The 27,032-nt window shown below is 43.5% G+C and overlaps 2 protein-coding genes across 7 annotated transcripts in view; one reads left to right on the forward strand and one right to left on the reverse strand.

Annotated features, from left to right (window-relative positions):
* LOC128887524 (LIM domain only protein 3-like) overlaps positions 1-10,271 on the forward strand; it is a 77,566-nt gene extending 67,295 nt beyond the window's left edge. For all 5 annotated transcript variants that reach the window (XM_054143532.1, XM_054143527.1, XM_054143530.1 and 2 more), the window contains exons 5-6: positions 1,745-1,901; positions 8,269-10,271. In XM_054143532.1, coding sequence (XP_053999507.1) covers positions 1,745-1,901; positions 8,269-8,427 — 316 coding nt within the window. In that variant the 3' untranslated portion in view covers positions 8,428-10,271. The remainder of the gene's footprint in view (positions 1-1,744; positions 1,902-8,268) is intronic.
* A 13,491-nt stretch (positions 10,272-23,762) lies between these two features.
* Positions 23,763-26,998, reverse strand: LOC128887471 (uncharacterized). Of its 2 annotated transcripts, none has more exons than XM_054143409.1 (4): positions 26,695-26,998; positions 24,229-26,609; positions 24,073-24,160; positions 23,763-24,000 (listed from the first exon to the last, which is right to left on the reverse strand). In XM_054143409.1, the coding sequence occupies exons 1-4, from the start codon at positions 26,747-26,749 to the stop codon at positions 23,960-23,962; spliced, it is 2,565 nt and encodes an 854-aa protein (XP_053999384.1). In that variant the 5' UTR covers positions 26,750-26,998; the 3' UTR covers positions 23,763-23,959. The 2 variants fall into 2 exon arrangements, with proteins under 2 accessions (XP_053999384.1, XP_053999383.1); XM_054143408.1 differs by having other exon boundaries at positions 23,763-24,004; positions 26,695-26,996.
* Between the last annotated feature and the right edge of the window lie 34 nt (positions 26,999-27,032).

The following is a 27,032-nucleotide window of genomic DNA, read 5'->3' on the forward strand; positions in this document are numbered from 1 at the left end:
CCACGCGATACGACTCGATCGTGGCACCGTCGTAACAACGCGTCGCATATTGGAAACCGATCGACCGTTTCTGACTGAACGCGAAACAAGAATAGGGGTGGCAAGAATACGTACGTCTCGTCGCGATGTTACGTAACGTTGTTTAGGGCAGCGCAGCTCGTTTCGAATGCTGCAAATGTCCTGCATAGCCGCGCAGGTGGGTAGACCGGTAGGTGTTGAAAAAAATCACGTCTGAATTTACATAAGCGCCGGTATAAACCACTCGGCAGAAATCCCGACATAAAACTCAAACAGGATCCCAGCACGGGACAGAGCATCCGTTGAATACGCAATGCCCGTATGTACCCGATGTACTGGCGGGGGGGGCCCCCCACCCTCCCCGAAAAAATGCTTTTATTATTCACCGACGAGTTACGATACCAAGATACACCCTCCGCGTTTACACCCACCCGAAGTTTACAAACCTCGGCGACGGATCGCCGACGTCTCGGAGAATTTAAATCGAGCTACAAGCAATTCGCAAATATGTAAACGATTCTGTCGTCCCCCCCCCCCTCCCTGTAATTACAAATTGCGGCAGTTTCCATGTACGGGAGACATAGAATACAATTTCTCGAGGAGCGATTCGTTAGGGTGTTACGGAATTAAAGAATAAGGAAGCAATCGGCTCTGGGCATTTTATCGTGGCGAGACAAATCGCGGGAACATGCTCGTTCCATCGCGGTCGATGCGAAGTATGTATAACACTCGGAGAGCGATGTTCACGGCACCTGACAAGAATTTCAAGGAGTCCGCGTAGCCTGACAAAACGATTTTCGAGTCCCCCGTTGGATCTATTGTGCTCGTTGGAAGCCAGCCACCCTTATGATCCTCGCCTCAGTGGCTCTTTAGCATTTTAGGCGTATCGTCCTTTATGCGGACATCCGAAGAGAACGCGCCCTGTTCGGCGCGCGCGGTTCGAGAAAAAATTGACTTTTAAGCCGGCAATAAAAAGGAAAAACGCGAAATCTTTGATTTTAGAGGCGGACGCCCGCGCATCCCTCGCGCCCATCGGGGGGCGACAGTTGGTCGATCCGTATAACCCTCGCGGCAACCTTATTTCTCTTATATCGCAAGCGAAGCACGTTCATACTTCGCCACCATTCCGAAATCTGCCGTATATGCCATGGCAGCGTATACCGCGTCGGATTATTAGAAAATCCTGTGGATTTCATACGTTGAATTTTAAAATGCATTGCGCCGACGCTTGAAACTCTCGCAACGATAACATTTGCACAGGTACGATGTTTTTCTACGTTTGAGTTAACGGCGAAACGTGAAAAATATTTGCGATAACGAAACGCGCGATTATTTTTTGCCCCGGGGGGGGTGGCGAAAGGCTTCGATTACGAATCAGAATTTTGCGCGCGAATCGGAAAGTGTTCGGGTGGAATAGGACTCGGCGGTAATCCAAGTACGATGTAGCGTCTGCGAATCGAGTGGAAATTTACATTTAAAGAACCTCCAAGACACTCTCGGAAGCGACGGCAACGGTAGCGTTTCGCTGCTTGTTTTTATTTTCTCGCAATTTCCTCGGCGGGGGTGGAACGGAAAGCGGCCTTAAAAGGAATTAGCACGCTTTACTACTCCGCCTACCTCGACAACCCTTAGACGGAGTTTCTCCGAATCCTTGCCAGTTTCTGGTTTTATCGATCATAATAATCGCGGCAATAATTGTAACAATTTTTCTTGACTTTCTTTGCAGATTCTGCATCGGAGACAGATATTATTTGTACGAAAATAAAATACTATGCGAGTACGATTACGAGGAGAGGCTGGTTTTTGCAAACATGGCGGTGCATCCGCCTCCAACCGCGACCCTGGCACAGATTAAGAGGCAAGTGACGCACCTTCAACCACAGGTAATTCAAAATTTATTTATTCCTTTTATCGATCAAAAGAGTAAATACTCGAAGATGAACGCCTTATTTTTTCTCTAGAAATATACACCCGTACCCGGCGAAAATTCAAAGCAGATTTTCTCGAAAACGAAGCCTTGTATGAAAAATTTTTATTCTATATTTTCGACTTGTTTTTTCATGTAGAATCGCCCCCTTTTCGCTTGTACCGCCAGTTATCGAACAACCTGTATAATTAATATATGGAGAAACCGTCGCATAATTTGATCGCCGATGACTTGTCTGGCGACGTACGAGCAATTCTATACATACAATGGCGGTTGACATCCTTTGACAGTGATATCGCTACAAACGCGGTCATCGATAACGCGCCTCATCGCAAATCCGCATGCTGGCCATACAAGCGTATCGCTTCCACGCGTACCATTGCCCAGACCGCTTTGAATCTTGGAAGATTACGATCATCGGATGTTCCGGAAGGTTCAAAACTCCTCAAGACGTAACCCCTTAAGGTGGGTTAAAGTGGCAGGTCGCTCATCCTGACCCTCTCGACAACAAAGGACTCCCTCGAGGCTTCAGCTATGCTTTACCACCCTGCCATCGTCTTACGAGTTAGGATATCGCGTGTCCTTATTAATTAAGCTCGCCCGTTAAGCAAGCCTCATCGCATACCGTAACGATCCATCCTCTCGAGCGGCGCCGGAGCGTGCGAAAGAATTTACTCTTTGAACAAGGATTCGCCGGTGTCTTAAGTGGAATTACGGACTGAAATTTGCGCAAGCGACGAACCTGCTCCATCGACGCGGAAAATATTTTCGGACCGGGAGCAAAATATAAGGGAGCGAGTTAAATTTATCGTTTGACGATTAATAATCGAGTTGGTACCATTAACGAACGTACGCGACGGTTATATCCGAATATCAGATGTAGGAAAAAGGCATTCGTCGACGGATTCGATCGCTCGAGGGAAGCTCGAATGAAGAGCATTTAAAAGTCAAATTTGATAAATGCTCGATAATTCTGAAATTCTTGGCTGATGCACTTCTAACGAAAAATTGGAAAGGAATATCGCATAGCGTTGTTCGGAAAGTTCCACGATAGCTACGAGCAGAAAGGAGCCCTTTACGAGTCGGAATTATGAACTCGTCGCGTTAATCCGTTTGGGTTTCTTGATTATCTTAAAGCAACAGCCGTGCTTCGAAACAATATCTTAAGCTCCGCTGTACGGAGGACCTCGTCGTGTCTGACCCAAGGAGGATCCGATCTACTTAATCCAGCTTCGTCTTGCTCGGATGTTTACGTCCTCTAACCTGCTTACGTCACGTACCGTAATTTACCAAGTGCAATATTTACCGATCGACGGCCACCTATCGATAAACATCGGCAAATTAAACATTCCTCGATCCAGAGATTTCTTCGTCCGCTAACGTCTGCACTTTCCTCCGCCAATCGTTTCTGTTTAAACAGTTCCCGTTTATCGGCCGATCGGCTTAAGCTAGTTTCAAGACAAACTTTTAAGACTGGTCGAAGACCCTAGATTGCCGGCGCACACGCTCGAATTGTACGCATGCACAGAATAACGAGGTCCCCGAGTCTGATGATATCAGACTCGGCAGCGTGTACTACTTATAATATGCAAATTTCCACCCCTTGGTCGGCCTGCCAGCGAACTGCGTGTAATTCAGGGGTTGCTAACCCTTGCGACTCTATTTCTCCACCACGTAAGCGTTCATGCTCTTGCGCGCCGGGCTCCTGCGTGCGACTTTGCTTCCTTGTGCGTGGGCGCGTTCCGTATTCGGTTCAATTAAAATCAGTTCGCGCGGACGAAGAATCGTACGCATGTATCCATACATTTTTCTCCTTACTCCTACGAATGCAAACGTAGAAACCGAGGTTACGAAGTCATTAGGCGTGGCTCCCAAAGAATAATTCACAATTTCTCGATTTTTGCCGGTTCATTCTTTATCATTCCGTGAATAGAGAGCCATTCATGGTATATCGATTTCACCGGAGGGTTTACGGCTGCGAGGGTTATAAATGACCGATGCGCGAAATAACGGGACGGTAGACTAATGCCAATAATCGGCGTGCCATGCTAATGTCGTTCGCGCATCTATTACGTTAAGCCTGATGGATCCCTCTCGACATGTCGTTGGTGGAGCGTGAATACCTTCGATCGCGGAGAATACTCAAAGGTGTCTGTCGACCCAGCATCGAGGGCCGTTCTATTTCCTCGGTGAATGTCGGTGTGACATTTAGCATCTGAATGGAAAAGACGATCGTCGGGACAGCTGGTCTCCGGTGCGAGTTTGACGCGGTAGATAATGTCAGATCACGAGTCGTCTCTCGTTAATTGTCAGGGACGAACGTGAAACTCTGTCATGTTCGGAGTCGTGTCTGTTCGGAGGGGGCGGATGTTCTATCCGTTATAGCTTCCCCTATCAATGGAAACGTTGCTTCTGTTGTTCAACCATCCGTGAACGGTATCGCCGAAAACGTTTCATTCGAGTCGGATAAAAAGATCGCGAGAAACGGATTAGTCCAAGACGGCGATCAACGGGAGTTCCCAAGGAACGGATACCGGACCGGTGAAATACCGGGCTGTTGGAATTAGACATCGCGGCGAAATGCAAAGTGTCGGAGGTGCTGTTTCGGCCTGACGAAATCAAGAGGGAAGAACGAGAAGGGCGTTAAGATTCTTAAAAACCGCGAAGAGGGTTCTCGTCCCGGTCGAGGCAGCTGCCGCCCTGACGCTTTTCTTAAGCCGTGGCTATGGGAATGGCGAAGTTGCCTCGAGCGGAGAAGGAGAGCGGTAGTTTTTCTGATTGCCTGAGAACAGACAGCTGTCCCAATCTTTCTCGGCTATAGTACCCGAGCTCCGTAGGATCTCTCGTTCGGCTCTTGTAAATAACGCCCTGCCGTGGCGTGTGGCGTTTACGAATAACTCGAGCGTGCGAGGCGATCCAAGGTAAACAGGTAATGGGGAGTGAAAAAGGAAAATGGAAGAAAATACGACGGTCATGTCCCTCGATAAATTCAATTACCATCGACGCATCGTTCAGGCAACCGTTCTAGGTTTACCCATGACTGCTACCGTTGGAAGAGATCGTTGAAAACAGGTTCTCAGGCCATCCATCAAAAGTGTCACCCGGGTCTTTAGAAACGCTCGGAAAGACGTTCGAGGGCGGAAGTTCTAATCGATTCGAGATCGTTAGAATCGTTTTTATCGCGTCGCGACAAACTTCGTTTCAGCGACGTAATCTCCCCTCTCAACGGAGGCAACTGTAACGCGTTTAAAAATTCGCGAGAAGTCTTATTTTGATCTAATTTTCCCCTTGGGACCCGCTGGAGAGAGCGAAACGCGGCGCGAGAATGGAAGAGAGATAGAGAGAGCACGAGAGAACGAGAGCAGGGTGTGACGAAGAGGGGGGAACAGAGGAAGGGAGTTCGAAACGATTATCTGAGTTTTAAAACAAACTCTCAAGTGTCTGCAAAGTCCCCCGCGAATCAGAGGGTTGAAGGGGGTAGAACTAGGGAACGAGGAAGCAGCGTGCCTGAGAAGGAGGTTGCGGGGGGAGATAATATGCTAATGCCAAGACGGAGACTACATGGGAATTTAAGAGGATCAATGTGCAGTACGAGATTCGTACGGGGAATAAGGTATTACAACGTCTTCTATACTTCTTCCAGGCGATTAGACCCTCGAAAGTTCGTGAAACGTACACTGCCAGCCCGAATGAAATTAAACTTCTTGAATATGCGTCATGAAATACGATTCGGTAGACAAATTTACGGAAAAGATCGCTCGAACGGAGAAGAAGTAGAGTCACTCGAAGCACGGTACGAGAATTTTGCTGGAAATATCGGCGTTTGCGTCGTGGTTGTTAATGACGTGTAGCCCCTTACATTCGGAGAAAATTCGCATGGGAAAGCCCAGCTTGCAAGCTTATGCGAGATTATGAGTTTAGTTGCGAAACAACGAAACGCTATGCGTCTCTGGCTCTCTTTTGTAACGATTATTACTCCTGCTGCGTGGTTCCATTCCTAGGTGCACTTGTGCGCGACAGAAAGGCCGCTGGCGTCGAGTTTAATTGACCGACGGAATCGCGTATAATTTCGCTTTTGCGAAACTCGGGGAAAAGTCGCTAAACTAGTTCGGACGAACGTATAATTTTGAAGAGTATTTTTACTATACTGACTGGAATTTGTGTTCATTGTCATTCGATGAGTGGTTACAGTGGAGCTCATGGAATATCCAAATGATGGAGAACGTTTGCACAAATCCTTGGCGATTTAATGATCTCTGATAAAATGGCCTGCGGCATTCGGTTCTAAATGACCCTCGTCCGATAAACGACCTGCCTAATTCTCATCTCGTGCCTCCAGCCGTGGATAAACGGCAAGAATGGTGGTTCGGGGGCGGTGAATAGCGTAGAGGGAGGCGCTAATTTTTCCGCGTAAGAAAAGCAGCACCGTGGATGAACTAACTCGCACCTGGCCGGTTCCCAGCCGCAGGAGATCAACGGACAAATGACACGCGATTCTCGCCAGCTCCCGGCAACCCTGGATGGTCCGCATTTACCGTCAGTTACAAACTGCCTTCACCGTCTCGTCGAGCCACGATTAATGTCTTATTCGCGGTCGGGGGGCTCGCGTGAAGGTCCGTTTACACTGCTGCACCGATGTACGCGGAAGACACTCGATGCACTACGAATAAAAAGATCGTTTGTACGAAATGTGAACAGTGGTGTACTGGTCTCGTTCGATACGAAACGAATATCTCTAGAATCAAGAGATTCGGACGATACCGGATCGGTAGGGCTTGGTCATCTCGGGAACGTCAACAGTCGCTGTATATCGACGTTTCGCGTCTATGTATTTCATTGCGCGTGTCATTTGATTACAAAGACGGCAGTAAATCCACTGGAAGGTAATTCCTTCCCTGGCAATTGTAGATAAAACTTGAATAAGTCATAGACTTAATTTAACCCGTGGTAGCGACCAAACGGTGGTTCGGAGCCTTCCACGGAGATTTCTTAATTACGTGCAGGGTCCTGCCTGGGAAGAAGGGAAGAAACAAAGAGAGGTAGGCGAGGAGCGAAAGAGATAAAGTGGAACGGCGTTGTATCAGGGAGAGAAAGAAAAGGACGGTGGTCCTCGTTGGTATACGGAGACTGAAAAGGGTTCTCGTAGAGGCAAGAAGATTTAGAAATTCTTGCTGGAGAGAAAGTCCTCCCTTGCCGTGGTGATAAAGCATTTCTTTAGCGGCGCTTTGTCATTTTTATCGTAATTATTTACGAGTTAATTACTGGTCCCGCCACTCCGTGAATCCTGCCCCGTCGCTTATTATTTCAGACTTTCAAACGAGACGGTACATATTTTTCAAGCGTCTTTCGAGCGCATCGCATTTAGAGGCCCTATCGAAGAAACGTTTCTTTGTACTTTCTGGTAACGCGACAACGAATAACTCGCTCGTATTGTTCGCGCGAAAGTTTGGCGATGCGGGGGAAATCATGAAAATGGGAGGTTCGTTCGTTGCACGAAAGTTAGCACGATCAACTTACGGGGTAAAATCATGGTAAGGAAGGATCTCGTCGAGAGGGGCTGAGCCGCACGGTCTGTCGAATTTTAAGCCTGTATAATTTAACACCTTTACCGGAGAAACTAAGAGAAACTGATGGCGAAGGGAACAGCGGGGCTAGAGATACGAAGTTTGAAGTTTTCAACGGCACTTACCTATCCTAGCGTCATCTCGTACTCCCCGCGGTACCCTCTGCCGTTCCCGCGAGCCCTCTCTCCGTTAAGAATGCCTTAGGTAGACGGAGACAACTAAAGGCTAAGACAAACGGTGAAGAGAAAGAAGGAAGACCAAAGAGAGGATATCGAAAGGGAAAAGATAGGAGAGGCGGGAGTCTACGCTCAAGTTGAGTTGCTCGGGCTGAGTTGAGATACAAGTTCGTTCTTCTGGCCTTTTGTTTTTGGAGTAGAACCGTAGACGAGGGGGTGGTACCGGAACGAGAACACCGCATCTAAAACGAATTCGTTAGCGGCATCAACCCCTTTCGCTGCAAGAACGTTTCCCTCTTCCGAGTTTTAAGTCTCTGTCGTGAATAATTGTTCGAATCGGATTAAGACGCTGCCCGGTCGATTGATTGCGGATGTAATTACGAGACTGCGAGTTTCTTCCCAATCTTTTCGGTCCCGCAGATTTACAGACGATTAAAACCAGCGTCGAAATTGGTCGCTCGCGAATACTCGGTAACTAATTCGATAACCGCACGTTTCGCGATATTACTCCGTTCTATTTGTCGCGTTAACGATCGGCGTTATTTTAAACAAGTTATAATTTCACGATCTTTCTGAATTTCAGACGATATCCACGGGAAGTCCGCAGAGGCACGCAAACGGAGAGACAACCCATAACCACAATGGATATCCCTCGCCAGCGAGCTCGAGCGCCCATAACATCCTGAACCCCATGAATAATTTAAACGGCATCAATGCACAAACACCTTACGATACCAAATGACAAACGAAGTAAACGCCATCGTATCGATCGAATCGCGAAAGCGTGGCCAAATTTGTTCAACGACACGGACGTCTCTTCTATCAACGTTGTCTGTATCGTAGTATACACGTTCCGAAGGTTCGCTCGTTACTGGAATCTCAGTAAGTCTGCTTTTACGGTTGAGACTACTCGCTTAAAGATAACAACAAGGACACCATTTTAACGACGAAAATTTTCGACGCGTAAGATCCTCTCATTGACATTTATTAGACGTTAAACGCTTATCGCGTCGCAATGTTCATGTCGTTAAATCGCCAGTTCGACGGTTCACCCGCGCTCGATTTTGACTGTCTCTGTGCGAGAGTCTCGATGCTGTTCGAATCGAGCGCGCGAAACGATTGGTGCTGTTTAGATGGAATTTGATCACTCGAATTTCTCAAGTTGAAGTAGACTCTAAAAATCGTCGGAGACGGAGTGAATAGAACGAGAGAGAACGAGACAACGGCCGGCGGCAGGGTAAGGTTAGAGCTCACAGGGAAACAATGCGGGTGAACCGAATGCTCAGGGGTGATCAAAGTTTGGCTGTTCTTGTAGTCGACTTTGCTGTCCGTTGCGGGCAACGCCGGTAAATCTAGCTTTACCGGACTACCGGACTACCGGACCAACGGAGTACCGGAGATAGAACTCGAGGAATGGCCACGGGGTGAAATTGGTGAGCGAGGTCGGCTTGGCAGATCGAATCGGTAGCTGACTTCGCCATCCAGCCAGCCTGCCTCACCACCCCTTGGGGCTCATACGTTAGGGGTGACTTAAGCATTGTTTCAACTTCGAATCTCCCGGTAGAGGCCCAGATTGATGTCGCGAACTTTTCCGTTGCCTTATTTGCGAGTCAGATAACGAGGCTGAGTTATGCCAAAAGTTCTCTCTTTCTCTCGGATTGGCCGGGCGCTATCAGAAACGAGCAGCGTCTCGGAGAAAATGTTTTATTTCCGTTGTGCCATACGCTTCGAAGATTTGTCGGTGGCACCCCTCCGGAAACTGGTTCGCCATCTTTCGAACGATAATAGGCTTACGTAATTTTTGTCCATCGAATTCCCACTCTAAACCCGTTCGGTCGGCGATCTCTCGGAATACCGGAAATAAATGTCTGGGACGTTCAGAATCGGAGTAAGGGATGTTTGCTGGGAAACCTGAGAAACTATAGAGAAAACTGAAAATTATCGTTTCTTTGAATATTTGAAAGAGCGAGGTCTGTGGCTACGATCCTTATCAACCCTTCCTCCCTTAATCCGTGTCAGAGTAGATTCGAATTACGATTATCAAGCATCACTCAACATCGACACTTTTCTAAAAAGGTTGCTCTGCGAGTGAGCCTGCGATCGTTGTCCAACTCCATCGCCGTGTTTTTCTATCGAAACGTGCAAACATTTCCTTTGTAATTTATAGATGTAACGAATACTTCCACGATACGCGCGTAGTTCCTAATACTAAGCGTCTCGAAGATGAACATGTAACTATCAACAATGAGGATGAAGAAGAGAATGAATTTATATCGTGTCGCACGACTACTATCCGATTGTCTAACCAAATAACTCGCATAGATTACGATTAGTAGCGGCCGTGGTTGGCGACAGCCTTCCATTGACGAACGGATTGCAATATAATCAAGCCGCCTATCTAATGGAAAAACCGAATCCGTCTCGTCTCGAATGCCGAACGCAATGTACGCGATGCATGTAAAAAAAAAAAAAGCTCTGAACGAGAATACGTAAGGAAATGTGTTACGTTCGCTAGTATAGATATGTTTTGTATCATAGTTCTATCATAGAAAAATTAATGGAAATAAAATTACTGTTTCGATGTTACACGACGTGTCGTTCCTTGCCTACGCTCCGGACGGAGAAGGGTGAAAATTGCTAAAGCCTCGTACCGATTTCGATACGCGGCATTGCGAGTTTAAAGTCAACGCTGCGTAATACCTTCGCATCCCTGCACCGACGCAAGACCTTCCCCCGTTTCTCGCATCCTTCGCGCTTCCTCTGAATTATTTAAGACCGCTACGTGATTGGCCGACAAATCCGGACTGCCTCAATAATTTACCAATCATACGCGGTCCTTTGTGTTTTATACGCCACGTTTCGAATAAATCGCATTGCGTATTCAGGAGAGCGAGATCCGACTCTATTCGGGTGTGAACGCGAACCCTCTCCGTGTTCGAGAACAAAAACGCGGATAACGGAAAGATGCGAGTTCTAGGACAGGGAATCGAAAAGGGAGTGATTCCTACGGTTCGGAAATATCTGACGACAACGCAAAGTAAGTCAAAATTCACTCTCTTATTATACAGGGTGTCTCAATCTAATTCGTCTGGAAAAGTTCTATCGCATGGTATAAAAAAAAAATATATAGTTCCATTTGGATCGTATACTTGCGATAGACCGTGTGGAGGGATGGGGGTAAATTGGGGTGAGAAACGACTGGTGGAAGGAGCGAGGATTCGATGTAAATTGGCAATTTTTCTCGTGCAGCCCACGATAATCATTGGCAATTAGACCACCGAGCCTCCGATAAATGTTATTTACGACCGCGATTATCCGCGGCGCACCTAGCTGCTCGAAGGTTCGTCCAACTATGGAACCCTCATCGGGCGTCTAATTGGTCAACGATTATTCCTGTTTGTACAAAATGTCGGTACAAGCGCCACTTTACCTCGCCGCATATACGAGCGAAAGTTTCTACCGAGCCGCGTCGACTGCTTTAATGCGCGCGGATCACGTATACCTTTCGACAACAGCAACGGACAGAATTTCATCGCCTCGTTAATTCGCGACTGATTGATTGCTCCTGTACGTGACAAGAAGCAACACTGTAATATCCCAACAAACATCCGTTGGAACAGGTTCAGGACAATTAAAAGGACCGAATCGTTTCATCGCTCGATAAACCCGCCTTGATTAACTCTCCACTCTTCGGTTTAATCGAACGTATCCCCGATTCGAAATAATTCAGAGAAGGATATTTTCCTCGGTCCATTGGCGAGCCCGAATCGTTCCTCTACGTATATTTTTTCACGATAAAAGTTGATGAGCGCGCGGCCACGCAAGAATGACTGAAAACCGTATTCCATCCGCTGTACGTGATTAAAAGAGAAGACCGAACGCATCGCGCTCCTCGCGGTCCTTGAAACAATATTATTATTAAAAGCTGTGCGCGGCCCGGTGATCCACGTGAGTCCACGGAATGGCGAAAAGAGAGGACAGGGCTCGCGGTACGGGGGAGCGGGCACCACGGGGCGAGTGGAAAGAGGGATCTGGCGACGGAAGAGCGATTAATTAAAAGAGCAAAAACTGTTTTCATAAAATTCATTTGCGGAAATATGCGCCAACTGAAATAATATCCGGCCGATGAGCGCGCGTGTCCCAACCCGTCGCCAGTGCGGCGTTCACGGGGACGCGGTGCTCGAGTGAAAAAGCGACGCGAATAAAAATGGAGGCTGGACGAAATGCGAAAGTTTTCGCATTTTTTTACGTTCGTCCACCGGACCGTGTATACGTTATATCGCGCGGCCGTGTGTGGGTGCGTTTATTCTCTTGACCCGCCATCGTAAGCGTATCGTGCATGCACCGGTTACAAAGCAACCAATCTTCCCTGTCTTTTGCTTCTTTTCTCTGTCCCTTTTCCCAACCCGACGACTCCCGCTCCCGCCGTTGCCCCTCTCCTTTTCTTTTGTTTGCTACAATTTCCCCCGTTCTCCCTTTCATTCAATCTCGCAGCCGTTCAGTCATAAAAATATTTCTACGCCTTCCCGGATATTTTTTCCTTCCGTTGCCGTAGCTCGTACGCGCTTTTCGCCACCCCATTATTCCGCGCGACTAACAGCGACGCGAAGTGTGATTTAAACGCGCGTAAAAATGGTCGTTAAAAGGCAAGAAAGCTCCTTAGCGCTCGCTTTGATTGGCCAACTCGGTTTATTAAAACGCCCTGGGCGATATTACATATTTTTCTTCTCGCTCGAGCACGGCCACTTCAGTGCCACTCCGGACCGCCTGCTTCCTACGTCGGTCCCCGTTCTTTCGTTCCCTTTGTCAAAGTATAAGGCTAGCTGCTCAAATAACCATTTTCTCTTTCTCAGTTTCTTTTCTTGCCCCCTCCCCTCCGCTCCGGCCACCTTCCGGCAGTGTTTTACAGCACCTCGAAGAAGTTTCCTTCCAAGCACCGTGCAACGACCGTCTTACCTCAGCCCTTCCGAACGATACCTGCTACTTTAAGAGCGACAAGTGAAAAAAGTGCGACAGTTACAGCAACTCGAGACACGGAAAGGAAACCGAAATTACAAACATTCCGCTGACACGTTGCGATTAAACGCATACGAATAATCGGGACGACCAAAACGTTCTAATCGCCGAGAAACGCTCCCCTAACCGCATAGGCAGCCAGACTCTCTTTTGTAATATTAATTAATAAGGCAACTTCCGCGGAGCGAGATACTTGCTGCTAATTAAGAAATACCTACCGAGCGCTCTTTTCCAGAACAGGGGCGAGAAGGCAGAAAAATAAGAGGTAGAAATTCCATGCTGCTCTGGCGCCTTTGGAACGAGGTAAACTTAATCCTCTGCCAAGTTAAACCAACTGCTAAGCTTCTCATTATGGCAAAACGAGCACGCGGGGAAGATGCGCGTCGAGGAGCGGTGTCCTTTTTTGACGGATACCGGGACGATAATGTTTAATCTTCGCTTTCGGGTACACGGATTACCTCGCGAAAATTCTTTAAAATCCCGTAAGTTTCGCCGTATCGGAATTCGCGAGTTCAACGTTCCTTATGAAACGTGCATTTGTATACTCTTATCTCCGTTTCGCTCCAAAGACAGGATATTTCCCAAAGGCGTCATTCACGACGAAAAAAAGAAGAAAGAGAGAAGAGGCGAACGACGAAGAAGAAAACTCCGGCAACTTCGAATTCAAGCGACGCGAAAGGCGACGAAAAGTTTTACGAGCGCGACAGCCGTACTGGCTGGCTGGCTGACTGGCTGGTTTGAATTGCATCAATTAAAAAAAGCCGTTCCACAAAAATTCCATAACGCGACGCGAGTGGAGGGCTGCGTCAAATGTCCCTCCACATTCGCCGCTTTCCATTCCTACCGGGCAGTAAAACCTTTTCATTCTTTCGCGCCTCTTTTTCGTCGCATCACGAATAACGATCACCTCCCACGATTTAATTTGCCAATTCGCTTCTCGAAATCCTTCTATAAATATTGACGTTGTCGATTTGTTTACGGTACGAGTCAAATTAGAATCTTTTGGTTGCCCTTGGTTGGGCCTCACGATAAGAAAAGCTGAGGATGTGTAATAATTAGGTGTAATAATCGCGACAACGCGTAGCTACGTTTATCGGTGCTTCGATCGTTGCGATATTTCCAGAAATACATGCCACTTCGTAAGAGGAACCGAGAAGAATAAGATTCTACCGAGAAGAACGCAACAATAGTAGGTACACTTATAAAGGTAGGCTTGTATAACCGGCAGTGAAAGTATGCGAACCATGTTCTCATAATACTTTGTCCGGTGGAGGAGAATATATGAAAATGTATTCGAGGAGGGTCGAGGAGGGCGGAGGTGAGATCGAGGGACAGAAACAGAACTTTTAAACTTCGTGCAGCGTAAAGGAAAATTAATTTTCGAAATGGTCAGTTGCGCGTAAACGCGCCCGAAGGTTTCGGCTCCCATCTCGTTCTCTCTTTGAACGTGCTCGTAGCGATATTCGAAATATTTCAATTTCTCTCTATGGTGGACACTACGGCAGCGAGAGGAGAACGCCGAAGAAGTATCGAACGACGTGTCGTAATTTAGTTTAAGAAATACAACAAATTCAAGGGCGTTCTATCGTTTTGTCGTGGAGTGTATACGCATCGAGTTTAAGAAGTGCTTCTTAAACGTTTCTTACCGTTTCGTATCGACTATCGACTAACCTCTGACCGAGGAAGTTCAAAGGTTTCGACCTCCGCGTCTCGAAACCTTTGAAAAATCACGCCGTGAAAGAACACGCTACCTACTCCATTGGGACCGTATTTATTCAATTGCGTTACGTAACTTTATTTAAGCGACACCGTTCGGATATTTTTTCTATTCCCTCGTAATAATTTGCGAGCGTCGAAGAAGATTCGTAATTCTCGTTCACTTTTGTTTACCATTATTGGCCCGAAGACGAAAGAACAACTAGGCTCAGATGTGAATAGATCGTTCCGCGTTAGAATGGAGGTACCATTCCGCTTCGAGTGGTAATCGGCAACGATTTTTCCCCGAAAAGGTACCGGGAAGTGGACGATTCTTCGGCGAGTTCCCGAATGAATCGAGCAATCTTGAGATCCTTTGTTTTCGAGATCTGCCACTTGTAAATATAATTACCCAGGCTCCTCTCGGTCGTCCTCCAACCCCACTCTCGCGACTCCTTCCTCGTGCTTCCACCTGGCCCATCCCACCGTCTCTAATTTGATTCTGCGGTTGTTTTCACCCACCTTCGCCGCCTCCTCTCCTCTGTTCTGGGCTTCGCCCACGCATTGTCTCTTGTCTCTTCATTCAAATTACTCTCCGCTTTCCCATTCTCGCGCCGCTACAACCACCCCATTTCTCCTCCTCCTCCCTGCCAGACCCCGCCGTTTTCACCCTTATTGTTACGGTTTTATTGAATCCGCCGTGCATTGTCTGCGCGCGAGCGAGACGCGGCTGTTGTTCAAAGAAAATTGGCGCGTAGTTCGAAATACACGAATACATCCCGTCTTTCAGCGGGGAGTTCTCTCTCTTTCCGCGGCCCGATGAGAATCGAGTTTCACGGGTGCGTAAGTACTGTCAAAAGGTACGCCGCACCGGTACGCTGTTATTGCACATTGATATTCAAATTCCGTTTCGTATTTTTTTTTCTCCTCGGTCGTTTTGTTTTTCCGATTGTGAAACCAGTAAATTGTTGTTCTGCAAAACGATTCGCGAAAAACAAAAGGATGCCAACGGTGCGTTTGAAACTGCGTTGGAAAAAAGTGATTCGAAAAATATTTCGACGACGCGTCGAGACGTCGCGCTGCCCCATCCTCGGAGAGCGAATCGTTCCGAAGTCGTTGTAAATACAAAACGCGACGTTCCCCCTCGTATCGAATTACCCCTGACGTTCTGCTTTGTTCTATATTATCCAACATTGTCTCGTTTCCTCGAACGCATAAATATATAAGAAAGTGGTGATCGTGCCCGGAATATGTTACGGGCCGAGGAAAAAGGCATTCCGCCAGAAGGAGATGCGCGCCGCGAGGGTAACGTCGATGGGACTCCTTCGAGGGGACGGGGTGAACGTTTACATATCAACAATCGAACGGAAACCACCCAGGCAAAGTGTCAACAAGCGAAAACGGATTGGCTTTATTTGTTTTGCTATTGCTTACGCGCATCCGTCTGACGGAAGAAACGATAAATATTTTCCGCGAGTTTCGAGTCCGTCTCGACGCGAAGCGACGCGATGCGACGGGGTTGCTTAGAATTAGAATACATCGGTGCAGGAAATTGCTGTAGGCGGACAACGTAGGGCCGAGGAAAGGGGCCAAGGATAAAAGATTACTTCGTAACTGACGGTCCGGTGACTGTTGATTCGTATAATGAAATCAAGAGTAATCGAGAGGGAGATCGCTTTTGTTCGGGACGCAAGAATTTCGGCGCGCTACCATTAATTATTCGAAATTAAATATCCTTCCTGGACTTTAATTAAAATGTTTACAGTGTCGCTCATCTAGATCGGCGACATTTCATCGCGCCGATATATTAAAAAGCCGCGGATTCATTCATCACGACCAGTTCGACGTGCGCCTTTCTGCGAAAACTGTACTCCCGGTTGCGCTAATCGAAATTCCACAACGATCTTGGCTAACGGAAAGAACAAAGGTGAACGAAACATTGCGACGAGAACAATTATGGGAAATCGGATTTCGCGAATCACACGAGTCGACGATCGCTGACTTCCAAATCCAATAATGTAATTACGTCGCGGCTCGATAATATTCGTGTAATTAAAATTCCGCGCCCTTCGCAGGCAAGCGTTGCTCGAATCTCGTGCCCCCCCACGCCACCGTAGTCCCCGACTCTTGCGAGCAAACGATTCTTGTTTGTTTTGCAAATAAAGGGTTCGTCGTAAGGGTCGGAGAGACTTCGGAGCGAGGACGGGACAGAGAGTGGTCGAGAGCGAGCCGAAGGGGCGAAAAGGGGAGGAAAGTGAAAAGGGGGTGGTGGAAAACAGGGCAGAATTATTACATCTTTTGTTCGAAGGCTCGAACCGCCCCATTTGCGGAATTGCGGATCGCGATCCAGCCGCGATTGCGAACGCTGAATGCCACGGGGCCGGGCGAGGCTTTTGTTAGTTTTGACTAATTTCCGCCAGGTAATCTGCTTCAATTCGAATCCCCTGGCCGTAATAGCGCGTTACAGAGGAATTTGGTAAAATTACCTATGCGATCTGAATTCCTGATTAGTTTACGGCCGACGGCGACGAGTAACCATTGCTTCCGCCATTCTTACGCGACAATCCGGCTCGTTTTAATATTTCAGAATTTCATCCGAACGTCTTTTTCGTATCTCTGCACGAATGCTAACGCGCCGATGAACGGGTAGCATAAAATTTGAATTCCCGTGCGTGCTAGGTGCACCATCGGCGAATCCAACCGACCCTTGAGCAAGTTTAATTCTTGCGGGTCCCATCGGTGACTTTATCGCGAGAAATTGCCACGGTCCGGAAACCGTCGTTACAGCATCGTTACCGTAAGAACTTACTGCGAGCATTGTTACGGCTAATGTTACCGAACTTGGTTAACTTTCAGTTTTACCGCCCGATTCGGATTAAGAATTTACGGTAACGACCGACTCTTCGGTTTATTCGCCGCCGCGCCGTGGAAGAACAGAGGAAACGTTTTCGAGAGACACTTTAATTACAACGGTGCTACGTTCGAATAGCTATCATCCTGGAAGCGTAACTAACCGTCCACGGTACCTCTGTTTTGAGTAACGATTCGCGAAAAAAAGAAAACGCGCGAGGGAAAAGAAACTAGCGACGAAGAATAAGTCATTCAAGACTGCGGTTGGAATTCAATGCATCTCGGCTAGAGATCGTCCTTGTCGCGTATAACTCGATCCGTCTGTGGTATCCCCTTACCGTCGCGCGTCGATTCGATAAATCGGGCGACCAGGTTGGACACTGGATCGACGAAACCCGCAGGGAACCGAGCATACCGATCTCATGTGTCGTCTACTTGCCACCAGACCGGGGCTTTCACCGGACAGTCAATTGCATTAACGAAGAAACACACGTCCAACACCGAGGAAGAGGAGTCGCAAACTTATAAACTTCTCCCCGGTAGCTAGCAATTTTTGCTTCTATCCGACAGTTTCCGCAACAATATACTCGCGTCGCAGCGTCCCAAGTTCTGCTAACTTCTGCTAATAACGGCGGGACATTAATTTCGACCGATTGGACCCGGCGGACTTGAGCGACAAAGGCGAAAACACGAGGAACCAAGACGCGCACGCAGAGGACGAGAGAACCTCTTCTCCGCTCGTTTCGTTACCACGACGAACCCCTCGACAGCATTCGAATTCTCATTCGGCAACGGGAGGAGGACCTATTTTAACCCTTCTTCTTTACGCCATATAATCCTTCCCTCTGGTAGATCTCTCTTGGTGGTCGGTATAATCGCGCCACGCCGGTGTTCCCGCGGGAGTCGTTGCTCTCGACACGATTCCTCCGAAGGATGAAACGACGAAAAGTTTAATGAGACCGCCTACCACGTGTCCTCGGTCGGTAAAATTACCTTTTCATTCTCTCGAAGGCCTTGGTTCGGAATTAAGCGATGTCTTTGTAATCGAGTCCTACATAGATACGGATGCAAATTCATTTCACGAATGAAAAGATTACGAGTTATATTTCGCATTTTAACTTTCTACGTTCCCACGAAATCGGCCTGATTTTAAGGTGTTCGAGGTAGCTGTACCTCTTTCGTGCGCCGCTCGGTAACGTTTCACATCTGTTTCTCGGCATTCCGAAACATAAACGCGGCTGAGCACTAATGGACCACCTTAAATATGTAAGGCTAGCCTGCCCACCGGGTAGCGGGTAACAATAAACTAACACTTAAGACGTACTCCGAGGCACAATGCGAAGTCACACTCTTCGCGCTAACGATCTCACCTGCTGAGCTTCAAGCTTCAAGTCTCGCGCTATAGTGTCTCTAGAGACTGTTGTAACTGGTGTGGGATACGAGAAGCGCGAAGGAGCAGCGAAACAGTGGCAAATGTTTAACCATCCCAACATATTTGTATTTACAAATAGACTAGCGATAAAGTAACGAAACAAATGAAAGATCACGATGGTAACCTGATAGATATCACAGGTCACAGGTCAATTGTACCAAATTTTTTAGTTTACGGTTCCTCGTAAATATCGAAAACTTGCAATGAACGCACATTTCGAAGTACAAGAAAGGGGATCGTAATAAAATAATCAAGTTTAACCCTACGCGTATATAACGGAACAACAAAACGGTTATCCGAAATTTGAATTCATTCTAATTTCTGATTGATGAATCGATATGTGCATGTTTTTCACAGAGCTATATAAATACTCCCGAATGGAACTAATCGATGAAATTATTTTTCCCCATTGTGCAATAGCGAACGGAAAACTCGCACCATTTTCATTTAAACGAACGGCACGAGTCTACGCTACTCGCCACGTCATAAAAGCTAACAATGATGGAAATATTAGTTTTTAAAGCCGCGCAGGGTGTCGTTAACGGTCTGAACCTTTCCCGTTTGCCAGCTAAAACTTGCTACCCCCTTGATGCTCGTCGGTTTTCTTACGCCTCGTGTTTATAGGCCTTCGTGAGCTATAATTCCTCTTTCCTTCGTACAGAGCTTGAAACCCGTAAGAAAGAAAGCGTGTTTTCGTTCGTCCACTTCCTAGGAAGTTATACGATCTTTGCTCGCGACTAGTCGAGTCCTCATAAATAAACATTTGGCTTCTTAAGCCAGAATAATGGCCAGGATTCAATTTTGTAGACTCGAATACAAACAAAAAGATCGTTCTCGTATCTATTCATAGCCACCCTTGATTCTCATTTTTCGAAAGGACAAATATTAGATTTGTTAGATAAAATGTTAAATTATATAATCGTGTTAATTTTACTTAAGATCTTCTGTCTTCGTCTGTTTTATGCGATGTTCAATCCTTTTTAATAAACTATCGCAAGTTGTACACAAGTAAATTAGTGTATCCACCCTTCTTTAACGAGATTTAACGACTCGACTTCTGGCTCGAGGAAATGTTTGGTATTCTTAAATTTGGTCGCCGTGCCCTTTGATCGCAGTGATCGATAACGGGGGGCTCATTATAAATTTATGCCCTTTTAACAAAAGCCACGTTAGCTCGCACAGCCGTTTCGCACGCAAGCGGCACTTCGCATGCCGCATTCCGGACGACTTGCCACCCTTGTTTGAACTGGCGAACCGGTGTTGCGCTCAAAGTCCGAATGCATAATTAATCGGGTTATCAATTAAAGGAGCGCCGTCGATTCGTGGCCGCTTCGTGCGCTCGAATCACTGTTACGTCGATACACGATCGCGCCACGGAGAAACGAAAACGCGTTCTCATTTCCACGGTATCTTTAAATCGAAGTCGTCCGACAAATCTGAATTTTAATTCAGTTATGCATCGTTTTAACCAATTTTCCGACGTCTGTACCGACATGTCTAAATTAAATGACAGGATTGACGTTACGAATATTTATGGAATTAATTATATCTGTATTAGATTTGCCAATTTAAATTTTCAAAATCTAAATTCAGGTTTGCGATCTGCAACCAGAGGAATTCCTGGTACCGATTTCCTGACCAAGCATAATAATACATAATACGTATAGTACATAATGGGAATTCACTGGCTAACTCATGGAATATTTCGAATGGTGTATCGATCTCGTATACGCGGTATTATATGTACTACATTTCCGTTAAACGTAATTCCGACGATCGACGGTCGATCGTTCGACTAAATTCTCATTGGTCGAACAACACGAAGGCATGTAAACGCAGTTGGAAATCAACGACTTAATCATTCTCTCTGTTCTACGACATGGTAAAGACTAACACGAGCCGTGTAAATACGGGAAACCAAGTGCACTTTGCTCGATATTTAATGCAAACTTCAGATCCTTCTGGTGGATTTCCGATTACCGAGAGGGTGATTGTATTTCACATCATCGCGATAGACTACCGCCGATACGAATAATATGTTGAAACTAACCTTTTGCAGCAATCTTGTCGTCAAGCAAGACACGTGAATTTATGTGTCAGCTAAATAGGTTGAAGATACGTCTTTCTTTGACTCTTGTCGATAATTGCACCGCCTTGTCACTAAACGAGAATAAAGGCGACGAATGATAGATATCGTAAGAATAAAATCACATAATAACCTCAATTTTACAACTGTAATTCTTCAACAAGATGAGCAGCACAAAAACTACTTGTTCGAATCAAAAACTGCCTAACTCTTGTGGCGTCGTCTATGAACGACTAGAGAAATTAATAGAGCTCCCTCTGGCGCTAGGTTACTGGCGGTTAAAATAGTCCACCATCCGTCCATAAGAACAACAAACTACAAAACAGTTTCGTTAACTTATTAATAGTATAAATATCAAAATATTACATATTAGATTTATTCCAAAATTAATTTGAGTTGACGGTGATATCGATATATACGTTATATTGATTGTTACGAATGATACAAGTGTCCTTAAACTTTGCAAATATGTTTGAAAATAAAGGGTAAGGTTATGTGGAGTTGTGAGGAATGTTTGAATTGGATGCGATGAAACATAATTTCAAAGAATATATTACCGGTGTCAACAATATTTGCAGTTCCCTTTACCGATTCAAGGTATATCAACTAATGATAAAGATTCCTGTAATGTATTTATTCAGTCGATAAATTACCATAACTGGAGAACTGAATTTAGCGCCCTCTGTTTGTGAACAGTGCGTCCAACTATCTAAAATGCGTGAAAGTGCCGTAAGTGCCGAAAGTGCTGAAAATGCGCAAAATACGGAAACAGATACTTTACATTTGCTAATTTTACACATTCCGATCGTTCTTAGAATCAATAATCATCTGTAACTACAAATACTTTTTATACAATTCGTTACAATTTTGTAACGAATATGGCGGAGCAATCGCAGAAGACGGTCAACTGGATTCAACGTTCGATCGCCACAAAATTAAGATGAATCGTTGTTCTGTACAATCGGGCAGGTGAATTTTACTAAAAAAGTAAGTCATAACAACGTACTATAGAATTTTCGTTTTATTTCACACGAAAAAAGTAACAATTATTGTACAAAAAGCATTTTCTGAAACATACATATAATGGGATCTGACAAATAAATAAATGATTTTTAACGCTATAATGAATACATTAGCTGCGTGTATAATAGGACAGATTTTTTTTCAACGAAATCTCCTGATATAGGGAGATAATCTATATCACTGCACTTTATTGGTCATTATGTGGTAATATTGATAGAGACTTCAAATAGATATAATGATATCTAGAACCTCCACTACTAGCTTATCGTCGTAATATCCATCCTTAGCGTTGATAATCCACTTTAGCACTTACATGGCTTACAGTTGCATTGTCCACCAGCTTTGCAAGCACATTTGTCTGTAAAAGAAAATTACGACGCAATTTCAATGTAGTGTCGAATAATTATTTTTCTATGCCATAAATTATTCAAATTTTAAGTGAGTCGTGTATTTTCACGTGTAATAGTTAAAATATAAAATGAAATTCGTGTGTCGATAAACGTAATTCTCAGCTTTACTAGTTGTGAGTCATGCAAATAAGTAGACGTTAACAGCGGTCACGGTTAGCCGGTCGTTGCCCGGATTACGAGAAAAGAAAACCACGTAGTCAGACTGAACGATCGTGACTACATTCCTTCATAGAAATGGTCGTTGTTTTTTACAGAAAAGTGGTACACGACAAAAGAGCACGTAGTAACGAATGTTTTCAATAATACAATCGTAACAATTTATTTCGTAAAAATGAAAGCAGGGTATTTTATATTAATTAATAATCGTTACCTCCGCATGAGGAGTTGCAGCACTTGCACGAATCGCCGCATTTGCAATCCTGGCACTTATCTGTAATAAAATGTTTATTAACGAAACGTTTCCGAACGATAGGGTAAAATTTATAATGTTTAACATAATAATAGTAGTCAGATAATAAGCAATTTTATCGAGGAAATGTAAATTATTCAATAGAAACCAGAGGTAAATTGATGAAACTAGTCAATTGAGACCAGCAAGCAATTGAGCTTGTTAAATTATTTAATTGCTTCCTGTTTAGGCCAATAACTATAGAGCCTACGTATATACAGGCATTCTAAAAAAAAATTCTGGGTTAGGTCTGCGTTAGGTTATTGTATTATTTTATCAAATTCCACATTAATTTCGAAGCTATGAACAAGAATTTTAATAGAATTTCAAAAATTTGTTAATAATTCGAAACTTTCAACAATTTCTTTTAATAAATGGTTTACTTGTTTGGATTATGGAAGTATTGATTTCATACAAACCGATACAAATTCTTACCTGTGCACTTGTCGCATCCTGGTCCCGGCATTTTGACTTCTTGATCGCTTCTCAGCTGAGCTTCGACTTCTGTAGGAGCACGATGACTACTTGTCAATCCAGTTGCACCGCTTCGAATTTATCGATCATCTCCTTCCACCTCTCTTATACCCAACAAATGAACAGCGTGTGCAACTGGCAGCGTGTGTGCCATGCGCAAACCAGGACCGTGTTAATTCCAATTCAAAGATAGGCACATTTTATTTCCAAGTGACCAATACAAATTTTAAATTCGTTAGTACTACTTAAATGTATTAAAAACGTTCGGTCTCAAAGTGGTTGTTACATACCCTTGCGTGAATTGCGTTTGTCTTACTTTTTATAATTAATTACTTCTCAAATGCATTGGGGTATGAAAGTAATGTTGACGTGCCTGTACAATCGCTGCACGAGCCCAATGATAAACGTTGGGAGTTACACTCCAATGAGTGATAAGAACAATTTGATTTTCCACTAGATGGCGCAAGAATTCATTTTAGAAATTTCAGGCGTAGAAGTGGTACGGTGATTCATGTTGAAATCATCGATATGGTGTAGATCATTCTTGAAATCCATTAGAACGTACTTTATACGTTGCACATAATGGGAAGTAAAAGGTATAAACTTCGTTGCAACACCTTTGGGATATAACATACACAATGCAAAATAGTAAAATATAATTTTTATTGACACCTATTACTCTACTAAAGGTTTATGTTTATTCCAAATGAAGTATAAAATATTAACGTATTAATTACACATATCTCTGTTTATGAAGAAAATTCGTTTTACTAGCTGCCTGTTCGATATGTATAGATTCATCTTCTGGTTCATAATTAATTTCTACTATTTCATTATTTGTTACCATTCCTGCATTCCTCTGTTTCCAGATTGAATTGATTCTACCTGAAAAAATTTGTTTTATATATATCATGACAACAGAAGTTATTTTATATGACTACAAATAATAGTACCTTCATGTCGTATAACAACTTTGCTTTCCATTGATTCTAGCAATTTCTTTACACGAGCTCCTGATTTAGGAGATTTAATTTCCTTTATCTAGAAAACATGTTATGAATGAGTATACTACTTTTACAATAGGAAAAATATTGTATTAAAATACATACTGTCTTAACTTGTAAAGGAAGTTTATAAGAGACCCTAGGAAGTACAAAATCATTTTTATGTGCACTATCAGTCTCACATGCTGTTGATGTAATTTCTTGTTTGTATGATTGATTTCTTCTGAATTTTGGTGATAAATTAATTTTCAGTGATGTTTGTCCTTGAGGTTTAGTTAAACTTTTTGATAGAATAGTTTGTCTTGAGTTTCTACTTGGGGATGCTGTATCATTCATTTTTACAGGTGTAAATAGCAAACCACCTTTTCTAGCTCGTACATTTTTTATAAGTTGCATATCTGTACCTCTTATGTACATACCAACTGGTGAAACTACAGTATTCAAATTCTTTCTGTGCCCTTGTGAGGCTGAACTTTCTATGTTTTTCTCCTTTGTATCTTTTATTGGACTATACATACTTGGAAAATATATCTTTTTTTTCTTGCAATATTTATTTGGAGGAGTTTTCCCTGGTGTCAAAAAAAATTTTGTTTGTGAACACTTTTTTTTCTCTTTAGTTTCTTGATTCCTGTTTCTTGACAATGGTGATTTACATATACAAGATGCTATATTTGAACTCAACGTATTTTTCTCTGCTCTTGGTGACATAGTCGCATTTAACACTTTTATGTCTGGAATTTTCACTTTGTACTCAGAGTCAGTGCTTGTGTTGTTCTTAACTGTGGTTTCGGGCAGACAAGGATTCCTCAGAAAATGAAAAAGCGGTTTCCGTTTTTCTAAATATGTTTGATAATCTTTACAAGATATCAGGGTTTTTAAGAACTTAGCTTCATCACTGGACAATGAGTCTGATTTATTATCATTTTCTTCTAGTCTTATTTTTGTATCTGCATTGATTTTTTTAATAAGTCTTGCTGTATCAAGGCATCTTTTTCTTTTCTTAGCTATATCTTGCAAAAGTGTCTGTTCCAATTCATCTGGATCTTCAGACTTTCTGTTAATTTTTATAGATTTTTTTTTTGAATAAGATACATCATGTCCAAAATTTGTTGATTCATGGTATAACTCTTGTTGTAATTTAGGAAAACTTAATTCTTTCTCTGTATTGAATTTCTTTATCAATGGGCTTTGATGTAAACGTGAATCCAGTAAGTTAGGTGTACTTCTGATTGATTTTTCTGTATCAGATGTATTAGAAATACTTAAAGAAGCCATTTGTTGTTCACACATATTTTCCACTTCAGTCATACTTAATAAAGAAGGCACTGATAAACTTTTTTGTAATGGTTGAGGACATTCTTTCTCTTCTGGGAATAATCTCTTACACTGAGCTTCCAAACGTTCAAAAGAGTCATTACTAGATACATTTGATGATGTATTAATTAAATTATCAATGCTTCCAACAGAGTTATGTTTTGACATTTTTTGGAAGAATCTTCTTTTAATTACACTTATGGCAGACAGAGGTGTGGTAGGTGGTATACACGGTGTACCCATAGATGCAGTTAATAAGTGTTCAGTTTTAGATGAATTGGTGGACTCAAATTTATTACATTCAGGAATTGCATCCACCTGGTTTGGATATGGAGGTGTAGTCATTACAGATGAAGGCCAATCAGGAGAAGATTCATCTTCAATGAATTTACACATTTTTCTGAACTCTGTTGTTAATCTGCTCAAATTTATTGCAGATGCATTAGAGGCATCACCATTATTGATAATAGATTCTTCAATAATGGTTAATAGTTTTTCAGTGAAATTCTTTGGACAATGGACATATTCATTGGATAGACGTTTTAAAAGTTGTTCTGGTTGTGATACTTCTTTCATTTGATTCAACTGATTATCTAATGAAGAGAGTATAGTTTCAAAATGTATTATTCCATTAGTATGTATATCTTTATTTTCTTCTGCTACAGGAACTACATCAAATTTATTGTTGTGTATGTTATAATTACTATCTCTCTTTGACACTTCATTTATTATATTACATTTTAATTTGTTATGCAACTCTGATACATCTTGTTTTGTTGCAGTTGATGTTAATTCACTGATCAATCTTTTAGGTGTTCTATTCTCTAACTGTATATTTTTCATTGCACATTGAGGATTATTATTTTCTTTATTATCTTTACTTTTGTTATATAAATCCGTAATATCATTATTAAGTGGTTCTCTTGAGTTTCCACTTTTAAATAAATCAATACGTTTATTTAAATCTGGCACTAATGGAGTAAATGTGGTAGATGAAATAGATGCATTCGAAAGAGTACAATCTGTTTCAAAGTTGTCATCTAAAATAGTGGAATGATTGCAATTATGTCTAGAAGCATTAGAGATGTCATTCCTTCCTTCAACCTCATTCAAACTGTCCTCAGAAAATGAACTTATCATACAGAAATCTAACTCAGAGCTAGTATTGTATTCTGGAAAACAAGTCATTTGATCAACAGGTGAATGTACTTTTAACATTTGATATGCAAATAATATTTGTGCATCATTTGTACTTACGAAAACTGTTCAGCGAATCTGTAAAATCACCAGCATACCTTCGATGATGACTCATTTTAATATTTTATTAAAATTTTAATTATAATCAATAAAACTGACACACACAACTTTCCTTGCTTTCTGGAAAGCGTAATCGTAATACAACGTCTGTTAGATACGTTATAACCGGTACTTTGTTTTGAATGATCAGTACAACCAACATTACTATGGCGAAACTAAAGCGAAACCATCACTAGTGACTTTCCTTTGTAGAAGAAAACATATGATAATTGAAATAATATATTGTAGTGTTGTAGAGCAAATAAATTGATTAATTATGCATTAATGAAAAATAAAGA

The sequence above is a fragment of the Hylaeus anthracinus genome, unplaced genomic scaffold (genome assembly GCF_026225885.1).
Source record: "Hylaeus anthracinus isolate JK02 unplaced genomic scaffold, UHH_iyHylAnth1.0_haploid 11989, whole genome shotgun sequence".
NCBI lineage: Eukaryota > Metazoa > Arthropoda > Insecta > Hymenoptera > Colletidae > Hylaeus > Hylaeus anthracinus.